This window comes from Spermophilus citellus (assembly GCF_964194105.1).
Source record: "Spermophilus citellus genome assembly, chromosome: 4".
Classification (NCBI taxonomy): Eukaryota; Metazoa; Chordata; class Mammalia; order Rodentia; family Sciuridae; genus Spermophilus; species Spermophilus citellus.
In genome coordinates, this window is record NC_138185.1 from 177444117 (window position 1) to 177456361 (window position 12245).

Below are 12245 nucleotides of genomic sequence, written 5' to 3' on the forward strand. Positions count from 1 at the left end.
AGGAAAAAAAAAATCAAAATCTAGCCTCACTCTCCTACCCATTGTGTTATATCTACTGAAACCACTCAAGGAATTTTTTAAGACTATAATAATTACACAGAATTGATAGGTGTTATAGAAGCATCAAGATTTGAGAATGAACAACTATAACTGCTTAAAATCTATAAACCATTAATAAATACATTATATATATATATATATATATATATATATATATATATATATATATATATAATATTCTTCAGAAAGAGCTAAGAAAATTCACTTATCATCCTCCAAAGCCATAAAAACTTGCTTTCAAAATGGCTGACAAAAAAAAGAGACAATTATGCATTTTTTTTCTGCTTTTCCAAAAGGAGCTAATATTTCAGGGTAAATAAATGATCCTAGTGTATGAAAGAAAGCATCTGCAGAACAAAAATTAATAAATGTAGATGGAATGAAAGAATGCAAAATTGTCATTTTATAACCCTTAATAAAAATTATTCAGGCAAGAATTATGAATTGCTATCAAACCCATTCAGTGAATGGTTGATGGGAGAATTGGACATTTGTAGGAAACAAAAATCACACTGCACAAGTTAGTCTTTTTGAAGGAAGGAAAAAATACCACAGAACTTTACATGGAAGATCAAGATATCATCAGCCTAATCCACAAATAGTCATTGTAAAACTATTTGTGATTGTTCAAATAAATGTGATTTCATGTAAAGTACTCAACATCATATAAAGGCTAAAGTCTTTATTAATTTGCATATTTATAAGAAATACAGGAAATAGAGGTGAAATTTGAACACCAAAAGAAAGTAGTCAAGTACAGAAGATAAGATATTCCATCTCAGGCAATTAGCCTGGTCTTTTTTAAAAAATCAGTTTAAAAACAAGTTGGGGGGGGGGGGTGCCTGGGGTTGTGGCTCAGTGGCAGAGTGCTTGCCTCAAAGATAAATAAACTTAAAGAAAAAAGATCTCCCAAGAATAAAACAATTAAAAAAAATGTGAGAATTGTGAACACTAACAATCAAAAGACTAAACTAGCGCATGCCTGTAATTCCAGCCAGTCAGGAAGCTGAAGCAGGAAGATCAGGAGGATCGCAAATTCAACACCAGCCTAAGCAATTTAGTGAGTTTGCTAAGCAACTCAGTGAGACCCTGTCTCTAAAGAAAATACAAAAATGAGCTGGGAATGTGGTTCAGTGGTTAACTGCTCCTGAGTTCTGAGTTCAATCCCAGGTACCCGCCAACCCCACAAAAAACTTTTAATTTTTAGATTAAAAGAGACGATATAGACAACCAAATATAAAGGTGGTCTTTAATTGGATCCTGATTGGGAGAAAGCAGCTTTAACAGACAATCGGAAAATAACTCCAAATTTGTATAAGGAATATTAGACAATACTGAAATTTTGCCAAGTGTGAGGGGTTTTTTTATTATTTTTTGAGAGAGAATTTTACTATTCTTTATTTTTCGGCGGACACAACATCTTTGTTTGTATGTGGTGCTGAGGATAGAACCTGGGCCGCTTGAGCCACATCCCCAGCCCATGAGGTTATTCTTTTTATACAGGAATATGTTTCATAGACATACAATGAACTAACTAAAAGATCTAGATGTCTAAAGGTCACTTCAAAATACTTCAAAGAATTAAATTTAAAATCCAAGCCTTAACTTCCTAATTCACTGCTGTTACCACTAAATGCTTGTTAAATATTCATAAAATATAACTACACAGAACTCTTGCACGCAAGAGTTGAGAAGCGACCTACAGGATTCCTTTAAAAAAAAAAGAAAAATAGGCACTGTGAAGAAAACTCTGAGGTAACAACATAATACTGTTGACAACCCAATGACTCTTGAACAGAGAGCTTTGCCCAAAAAAGGCTAAAAACATCTAGCTTTCTTAGCGTATAGAGCAGGAAAATGTAGCTGTTTCAAAATCACAGGTAACGCTTGGAGGCGGATGTGGCTCTTCTAATTGAAGAGGCAGCCCCCACCCAGAGCAAACCTCAATTATTACACAAAATCACTTAATCCTTTCTGACTTCACTGCCCCTTTTCAACCAGTCATGTAACTCTCAAGTTGTGGTGCAGTTAAGGGACAGTATTTCAAAGACTCCTCTTCTTTGACTGGAGATATGGCTCAGTTGGTAGAGTGCTTTGCCTTCCATGCACAAGGTCCTGGGTTCAATCCCCAGCACCACCAAAGGTGCCAAGCTGAAGAAAGCCACTATCATCCCAAACTTTTCAACGGGGGCCTTCAAATCTCAGTAGCAGGAACTGGGGCCCTTCCTCAGGCCCTAGAGAACGAACTGGCAATCAGCAGATCCCAGATTCATTTGCCACTTTTTTCTCCCCCTTTAAAACCATAGGGTGGCACTATCCTCGCTCCTTCCCTACACTGGGGGCGCGGGGAAATCCACCTGTGCAGTCCGAGTGAAGGAGGTCCGCCTGGGGCCTCCTATAGGCTTCGTGGCCGCCGGGCCCCCCAAGGCCCTGCCCCGCCCCACGCCTCTTCTCTTCGGACACCTCCTGTGCAGGTTAGCCTGCAAGTCCCCCTGCTTCTCTTCAGCAATGCAATCTCTGAAATTCTTAATATTCTGGCAAGTGGGACCACTGAAAGAGACCCTAAAAGTGGGCACTTTGGCTCAAAAGTCCGCAGCGCAGCAAGTAAGAAACGTGCAAAAAGAAGTCTCAAGATCTCTAGCACTCCGCCCAAGTTCTACCGCCTCGGACCAAGAATCCAGTGTCCCGATTTCCAGAGCCCAGTCCGGGCCCGCCCCCTCAATGCCCCTGGCTTCCGTGCGTCAGGAGTCACGTGCCGCGTCTCCCTTTCCCTACCGGCAACCCGGCGCATCCTCATTCCGGAAGTCGCGCTCATTCGCACAGGGCTCCTCCCACCACGGGTGACGTCAAACTCAGCTCCTACCACTGCCCAGCCTCCGCCTCCAGGCGCGGGGAGGGCTGTCGTTTCCTTACGGTAAGCCCAGCTACTTCCGGGCCCCTAGACAGTACCAGCGAGGGTTTTGAAGTTACAGACTGGGCAGGCCTTGGACGCGCGTGAGTACAGTTTGAAAGGCCTACGACTCGCTATTTGCAGGCCACCTACATAGGGGCCTTTCCCCCTCTCCGCAACTTGTACTCCACTTGGTTCCGCCGAGACCCACGACGGTTCCGCCCCCTTCTTCCTTGTCATTGATGTTGTTGTTCTTGTCAGTGCCGCAGCCCCGACCGCCGGGAGCTCGAACCCGAGCCGGGGCCGCCCGAGTGGCGCGGTGGCGGCGGCGGCGGCAGCGGCTGCGGCTGCAGCAACTGCGACGGCTGCGGGGGCTGCTCCGGGGACTGCGGGGGCGGCCGGGAGCCGACAGCCGGCGGCGGGGCCGGATGGCTCTGTGCGGGCAGGCAGCGGGCGCCGCGTCGCTACCCAGCGAGCTGATCGTGCATATCTTCTCCTTCTTGCCCGCGCCGGACCGGCTGCGGGCCTCGGCTTCCTGCTCGCACTGGCGCGAGTGCCTCTTCTACCCGGCTCTGTGGCCTCAGCTCCGCATCTGCCTCCGCGTCTCGCCCGCGGAGCAGCCCCGGCTCGAATTCCTCATGCGCAAGTGCGGCTGGTTCGTGCGAGAGTTGCGCGTTGAGTTCGCCGCGGAGAACTACCTGAGCGGAGGCGGAGGCCCTGGCGACGGAGGTGGCGCGGACTCGGGGACTGGAGGGGAAGAAGTCGAGGGCCTGCAGCTCTCCACCCGTTGGCTGGAAGTGCTGCGCACCTACTTGGAGCTGGTGCTGTGCGTGCTGGTCAGCATCCGGAACAACAGGTAGGTTTCTGGTGGGCCCAGTCCCCGCTCCCGACTGGCGACGGGCCCCCTTCCCTTCTCCCCGAAATAGATTCTGTGGGACGCGCCAAGCTCGCTTCAGCCTTGTTTGTTTCAGTGAAGATGTCGGTTCTAACAGGACGATTTTCTTAAGGCAAGAGGGCATAATGGGACACTTTACAGCGATGAACTCAAGTGTTTTTCAGACACCACTCCAGGCACTGTCTCATTCATCCTCTTGGTGGAGGTGAGATGAGGCTGACAGGAGCTATCATTCTTCATTTCATACATGAGAGAGTCAGACTTGGAGGGTAAGGCCTGTGGGAGAAACAAAACATAACCCGGTTTTCAGACACTGAACCTTACCATTGGAAGTAGATGATGGTAGGGAAGGAGTAATGGTGCTACTGGTGTTCCATAGTTACAGAGTCCTTCTAAAAGAAGTTTTTAACAGTCATTTTTCTTTTTTTCACCTGGAATTGTTCAAATAGGCTGGACCAGATCCAAAGAGAAGGAGGAATGGAGTGTTCGTTGAAAGTATTGGGGGAGAGGTGATTGTCAGAATTGGAAGTCTACCCCCCTCAGCACCCTCCACCCCCCCCCCGCCCCCGCAGTGCACCTCCAGATTGAACTTGTCCCCAGTGATTCACCTAAGCCTAACACAGTATAGTTTGGGGGTGGGGATGGGGGTGCCATGGCCGGCCCGTGTCTACAATGGATAAGCATGAAACTCTTCTGGGTTTGCAACAGGACTTTACTATAATTCTGCAACTTACTCTCCCTGTTCTAACTCAGTATCCTGATCGTAAATTTATTTCTCTTTCACCCTTTCCAAACCCTATTAGTTTGTATTTCCTACGTTTGAATATTTTGATCTTAAACCTCTTTTAAGTTGAAAGTTCAAAAGTTCAGGGGAAAAAAAGAGAACCTTACATAGTATTAATGGTTTAGTACTTTCAAATTCATTTCCTATTTGAGCCTCTCACTAACCCTATGAGTCAGGGTTTGATTGTTATCCCATTTTATAGAAACGAAACTGATGCTTTACAAGGTCAGGTGGTATACACATTGTCATGCAGCATTACTTTTCTACCAAGAATCACATTCTTCCTTTTGCAATAAACACACTGCCAGCATTTGTGCTAAAGACGATTGAGAGCAGGCCTTGGTTAATTGTGAATTTATATAAATATTATAGGTACATAGATATTTCCATAATTCTGTGTCCAGATCAGAAGTCAAGAGATAAGCATTATAACACCAAGTTGTATCTGGAGCATGGCTCTATTATTCCAGTGGCCTGTGTATTTCCACAGCTTTTTACATGAAGACATTCCATTTACTTACTTTGATTTTACTGTGCAAGAGAGTCGGTTAAGTATTATTAGGCTGTTGGTATTGATTAAGTTGGAGATTCTTTCTCAGAGTTGTAAGTGTAAGTTAGAGGACCAACTGACCCAGAAGTTGAAAGACTCAAACTCACTGATAAACCAAGATTGGAGTTTAAGTCTGTTCTGAAATCATATAGCCCTTCTGTGCAACCATCCAAAAAAAAAAAAAAAATGCGTGACTTTGGTCAAAGTAAAAACTAACATTTTACAGTGCCTACTTTCTTTTCAGCATTTTAATAACTGTTTGGACATATGGATGGATGAATAATATTATGTAGGCAAATAATGGCATATCACATCTTCCCTTTGTTGTTTAATTCTCCTGACCTCTTCCTCACCCCTACTACTTTTATTAGCATCCCAATCTACTTGTCTGTAAGGCCACCTATGCTTGCTCTTCTATGTCAGCAGTCACCTCTATACAAATACAGAAGACTATCATCCTGATTTTAAGATTTTCTTGTTGTCTACTATAGGAATGGAGCTACCTACATGTGATGCTGCTTTGGTAGCATATTCATGTATGTGTTTGAAATTAAACTAGTATAATTGTATTATTTGTACTAAGGATATTTCAAAGTTTTTTATTGCATTTAATTTTACATAATAATGGGATTCATTGTGATGAATGTGATGAATGTCATATTTATAACATGCACATAACAATTTGGTCAAAGAGTTTTTAAAAATAAGTTTATAAATTTAGGTATAAGTTATGCCTTTTATGTTTGAAAATGTCTTGTTGCTCTAGTAATACTGGAAGTATTAATCCAGCTATCAAAAATATAGACATAACTGGTTTCCTTTAAGTTTTAACAAATCTGAAAATGTTTTAAATCAAATTGTTATTTAGTAAATCTGGGAAAGCCTGGTATTTCTTTCTGTAATTATAAACTACAGACATCAGATCAGGTTCAATTAAAGACCTGAAGCATAGTGTATAATAACATCGTTTAGTGGCATTTTGGTTTTCCAAACCATAACATTTAGTAACTATATAAACATTTGATATTTTTCTTTTTAAATTTGTAGTGGTTTTGCTTTATAATTTCTGCAATTCTACAAGTTGGAAAAGGATATTATACCAGAGCATAAATATTGTGCTTCCAGGCTTTGTGCTAAATTGCTTTATACAGTTCATACAATCCAGACTGTTACTTTGTTTTATTCCAGATAATTTCATGTACTTCAAGAAAAGAACAAAAACTGTAACCTTAAGTTGTGGGAAATTTCAAGGGTACTGATCTTCAGTGAGGATAATTGGCATTTTGTTTTGCTCACATTCATTGTCAGAATGATTATGGTTGCCATACTGATATCTTAGGTGTTAGGAACAACAAATGAGGTGTAGAACTGGCTCTTAGAAGGTAAAACAGTCCTTCATGTTTCATAAATCCCTTCTTTACAAGGGGCTAGGACACCTATCACTTGATATATAAAACAGAAATACAGTAAGGACTCAATTAATTGTATGATAGGTTCAATTGGCTGAATTTCTTTCACAGTTCTCCAAAAAATTGTACCATAAAATAACAAATTCAGAAATATATTTATAGTTTTTAATTTGCTTATCATGTTGAGTATCAACTTGAAATGCTGTATTTTAGACCAATTAAGAAAAATAAGAGTCTGTGATTCATAAGATTTATGTTAATAGACTCACTTGCTGAAAACACATTCTTTCATAGTAGCCACAGGCACATTGTCATTATCTAGTTTATGTTTTCTGGACTGTATAAAATATTTTACATAAGCCTTTTTTTAATGAAATGCTAAATTAGGGTATTTAAAAGAATGAATATTGTAAATGGCCAGAACAGGTTGATTTCCTGTTAAAACTCTGATTACATCTCTCATTACATGTATGTAAATTGAACATTTCAATTTATGCTTCTATGCCCTCTGTTAGTCAGCTTTCCATTACTACAGCAAATGCCTAAGATAAATCAATTTAAAAAGAGAAATGGTTTATTTTGATTCACAGTTTTGGATGTTTCAGTCCCTGACTGTTGGAACCTGTTGCTTTTGGGCCTTGTAGCAAGGTAGTTGTTCATGGTAGGAAGCATGCTATAGAGCAAAAAGCCACTCATCTCATGTCTGGGATGTGGAGAAAGAAAGGAAGAAACTAGAGTCCCACAATCCCCTTCAAGGGCATGTGCCCAGGACCTGAAATTTCCCATTAGGCCCAAAGTCTTGAAGTTTCTACCACTTCACAATAGTGCCACAGGTTAAGGACCAAGATTTTAACACATGGACATTTGGAGGACATTTCAGATTCAAACTATAGCACCTTCTTACACAAAAAAATACTAGCAATTCTTTGATTTGTTGTTGTTGTTGTTGTTATCTTATTGATTTGACACACACAGGAAGGAAAAATCTTAGCTTTGTATTATTTCCTCAATATCAGTCTATCAAAACACAGTAACAAGATCTCTTAATAGTACATCTATAAATAAGTTAAAATTTTTGGACATTTCAGATTACTATCTAAGATGTTAGGAAGTACCTTGAAAGTTTGTACAACTGCCTTGTTTTTCTTGAAATATTTTTCCTCATCAGAGATAATAAATTGTATATGGGACAGCATTTCACTTTTGGGAGCTGACTTTCTTATTATTATTCGTTGCCTTAAAAAGCCCATTTACAGATTAAATAACTTTGTTGGGAATCTTCTTAGTCTACACTGCCCAAGTAGCAGTTAGAGAAGTGAGGTGAGACTATGCAATCCCACAGACTCCTTACCTTAAAACTGACATAGAAGGGTTGGGGTTGTGGCTCCATGGTAGAGTGGTTGCCTAGCACATGTGAGGCACTGGGTTTGATTCTTAGCACCATATATAAATAAATGAATAAAATAAAGGTCCATCAACAACTAAAAATATATTTTTAAAAAACTGACATAATAATATGGTTCCCTAGGGATAACTTCAAGGTCATTGAGAAGAGAATCTAAAAAAACTAATTTCCTGGAAGGGCTGCTAAGAAAGGGATTAGAGCTCTCTCCATAGGTACATTCTTTTTTTGTTTGTTTGTTTCCTTTTCTTTCTTTCTTTCTTTCTTTTTTTTTTTTTTTGGCATTGCTAGGGATCAAACCGAGGGTTTCAGGCACACTAGAAAGGTGTTCTACCACTGAAGTAATCCCCATTCCCATAGGTGCATTCTTCTGATCACTGAGAAACTGATAAAAGGAGGATAAAATGTAAAGGAAAAAAAGAAAAGATTTTTTAAATATCTTTTTTTTTCCCCTGTTAAATGAAGCTATTGAGCAGCTTTTGGGTAAAGTCATTAAACCTTTCCATTTTAATGTAATATTGTCCCTGAGACAGTCTTGGAAGAACTCCCACCAACTTCACCAGTTTATATAGAATCTAAGATGACAGTTACAGAAAACTTGGGGTTTCTTTCCTGAAATATTGAGAGCCTACTGTGTATCATACAGTTAAGAAAAGCTCCCTGTTCTCACTAAATCTACATCCTAGAGGAGGAAGACAGAAACAAGTAATTTATTTATTTATTTATTTATTTTTTAAGAGAGTGGGAGAGGGGGGGAGAGGGAGAGAGAATTTATTTATTTATTTATTTTAGTTTTTTGGCAGACACAACATCTTTGTTTGTACGCGGTGCTGAGGATTGAACCCGGGCTGCACACATGCCAGGCGAGCGTGCTACCGCTTGAGCCACATCCCCAGCCCCAGAAACAAGTAATTTAATAAAAGGTTATTTCAGAAAATCTGATGATAAAAGAGAACTATGTAATAGTGATTAGATGGCAACAGTAGATAGTGATCTAGGAAAACCTCTTTTGAGAAGGATATTTGAGTTGTAACATGAATGATAAGAGTTGCCCATTGAGAGATCTGAGCAAATTACATTCTTAGCACAAAGACCTTACAACAGACAAATTTTTGACCAGTAGGAGTACTAGGAAAGTCTGACAGGACCATAGCAATGAGTATGAGAACAGTGTCATGATGAGCTTCAGTGTGAAGAAAGGAGGAGGAATGGGGTTATATGACATGTGGAATGAATTTGAAATATATTCTAAGCATAGAAGGCATTTAAAAAATTTTAAGGACAAGAATAACAAATGTAATTTGCATTAAGATCATCACTTTGGTAGCATATAATGAATAGAGCAAGAGAGGAAGCAGGGAGACTAGTTGGAAAGCAATGGCAGTAATGTATATAAGAGATGATAGTAGTTTGGACTAATGTAGAGACATAGGAGGTGGAAAGAAGTGGATGAATTTGGAATTGTAAAGCCAAGAGGACTTGCTGATTAGATGTAAGAGAAAAAGAAGCAAATATTTTTCATCATTTCTCTTTTTAAGACTCATTCCATTTTTTTCTGGTTCTTGTGGATTTTTTTATTTTTTATTTGTATAATTAGTTATACATGACAGCAGAATGCATTTTGATTCATTATACACAAATGGAGCACAACTTTTCATTTCTCTGTGCACAGTGTAGAGTTGCACCATATGTGCAAGACTTGCTCAATTTTCTTGACCTCCTTATTGATAAAATTATGTTTTGATAGTATGTTAAAAAATAATTTTCAATGTTAATTGTATTTAAATATACCTTTCATATGTAACTTTTTGGGATTTGAGGGTGGTGGTGATTCTTATATGGAACTTATAAATTCTGGGAAGTAGGTTTAGTTAATGGATCCTAATAAAGCTAATAAGGAATATTATTACAGGCCAGTGATTTATTTCTGGGCTCTAATGTTGCACTATTCAGTATTGTAGCCACTAGCCACATGTAGTTATTTAGATTTTATTAATTAAATAAAATTAAAGATTTGGTTCATCCCACAAGCATATTTCAAGTGTTTGAGTCATAAGTAACTAGCAAAAGCAAGGCACTAAGCAGCTCAGTGAGGCCCTGTCTCTAAATAAAATACAAAATAGGGCTAGTGGTGTGGCTCAGTGATTGAGTGCCCCTGAGTACAATTCCCACTACCAAAAAGGAAATAAAAATAGGGCTAGTGGTGTTGCTCAGTGGTTGAGTATCCCTGAGTACAATCCCCACTACCAAAAGGGAAATTAAAAAAAAAGTGTTATGTCAGTGTGAAAACACTCACATTGAATGTGGGTTAAGAAAAATAGAATTGACCCAAGAGAATTTCATGTAATTATTATTTTTTTATTATTTGAGAAATAGAAAAATTATTCATAATCTTGTTTAGCATTGGGAAAGATTTTAATCTATTTAAGAGTATCTTTTTTAAAAAAACAGGTTCATTTGTATTCCTTGTTTCCATAGATAATTAGAATTATCTATATTAAATCCAGTTTAAGGTGGCTGCATTTTGCATTTTTCCACTATTCTTATTACATCATGGAAATAATTTTGGATTCTCTGGTATGAACAGAAATATACACTGCCATAGGTGAAGTCCCCAATCTTGAACAACAGAAGAAAAACAAAATCTTAATGCTTGAGATCTCAGATGCTTTGTGTCTTAGTTATACTAAACAGTCCAACTGGAATCTGAGGGAAAAATTAAGGATTTTTATCCCTCTGCAATTAAATCTTGAGAAGTATTTCTTGAGTACATAGTTGGTTAATAGTTTTCGAAGAATTTGCCTAAATTGGTTTTTCTGAGACTATCAAAAGTTGTAATGGGGAAATTCTTATGTTATAAAGAAAGCAAACATGTTAGTTACTGTCATCAAAATGCCCAACAAGAACAACTTAGAGAAAGAAAAGTTTCTTTTGGCTCATAGTTTCAAAGGTTAGATCTATGGTTAAATGACTCCATTGCTATGGGCCCTAGATGAGAAGAATATCATGGCAGTAAGGCATGGCAGAAGAGCACTGCAAAGTTAATGGCAACCAGAAAGCAGAGTAAATAGGAGGGGCAACAGGAAAGAAAAATCCTCAAAGGGCAAGCCCCCAGTGACCCACCACCTCTAGCCATGCCCCTGCTGCCTACAGTTACCACCCATTCAGTCCATTCATACTAGGTTGGACTAATTAGGTTATAGCTCTGGACCTTCCTGCGTTAACTCTTTTAAGTTTTTGGAGGACACCTCATATATAAATCATAACAAAAAATATTTTTTCAGTGGAATTTTAATATACATATTTAAGTTGCGTGTTTTTCAGTAACTGTAGTTGAAAAGACAAATACAGGTTAGGTATGGTAATGTAAGCCTTTAGTGCTAGGTATTTGACAGGCTGAGGTGGGAAGATTTCTTGAACCAAGGAGTTCAAGACTAGCCTGGGCAACACAGTGAGAAACCCTCTGCCCCCCAAAAAGAAAAAAAATTATAGGGTATAAGCAAAGAATTTATAGTTTTCCGGCAAATGTATTGTTTTAGAGAGATTCCTATTGTATAATATAAATGAAAACTGGTCTGCAAGTGACATCTGTGATAAATGAGTTGTAGCTAGATTGACTTATTAGTTTTTCTCATAAATTAAGGTAAATACACCAAATGCCAGGCCCTATTGTAGGAATTGGAGATACAGCTAATAATCAGAAAGTTCTTTATCATGGAGTTTAGTCTAGTGGGAAAAGATGACAAGTATATAGTATATCAGTTGATAATATATGCTATGAAGCAAAATAACACAGTGAAGGGAGATGGGAGTGGTAGAGGTAGGAAGAAATGTTTCTGTACAAAAATAAATACATTATGGAAGGTCTTAACTGCTGAAATAGTATTTGAAAAAAGGGAGGGACCAAACCGTGTGTCTCTCTGAGAATAGTGATATTAGCCAGGACAAGTAGTAATTGGAGAGACTCTGCAATGGGAGTATTACTGGCATATTTGAGAGACAGCAAAGAAAGCAGTAAGGTATACAAGAAGTTAGCCTCACAAGGGGGAAGTGAGCCAGGCACAGTAGCAGATACCTGTACTCTGAAGTATTTGGGAAGGTAGGCATGAGGATTGAAAGTTCAAAACTATCCTGGGCAACTTAGCAAGATCCTGTCTCAAAATAAAAAGGTCTGGAAATGTAGCTCAGTGGTAGACCATTTACCTCGCATGCAGGGCACTGGGTTGGAGCCCTAGTACCACAATAAAGCAAGAGA

The 12245-nt window shown here is 39.2% G+C and overlaps 1 protein-coding gene across 1 annotated transcript in view; it reads left to right on the forward strand.

The window, feature by feature from the left end:
* Positions 1 to 2205: 2205 nt before the first annotated feature.
* FBXO33 (F-box protein 33) overlaps positions 2206 to 12245 on the forward strand; it is a 41431-nt gene continuing 31391 nt past the window's right edge. Inside the window, exon 1 of the mRNA XM_081292313.1 lies at positions 2206 to 3806. Within this exon, the coding sequence (XP_081148439.1) occupies positions 3193 to 3806 (614 nt within the window). The 5' untranslated portion in view covers positions 2206 to 3192. The remainder of the gene's footprint in view (positions 3807 to 12245) is intronic.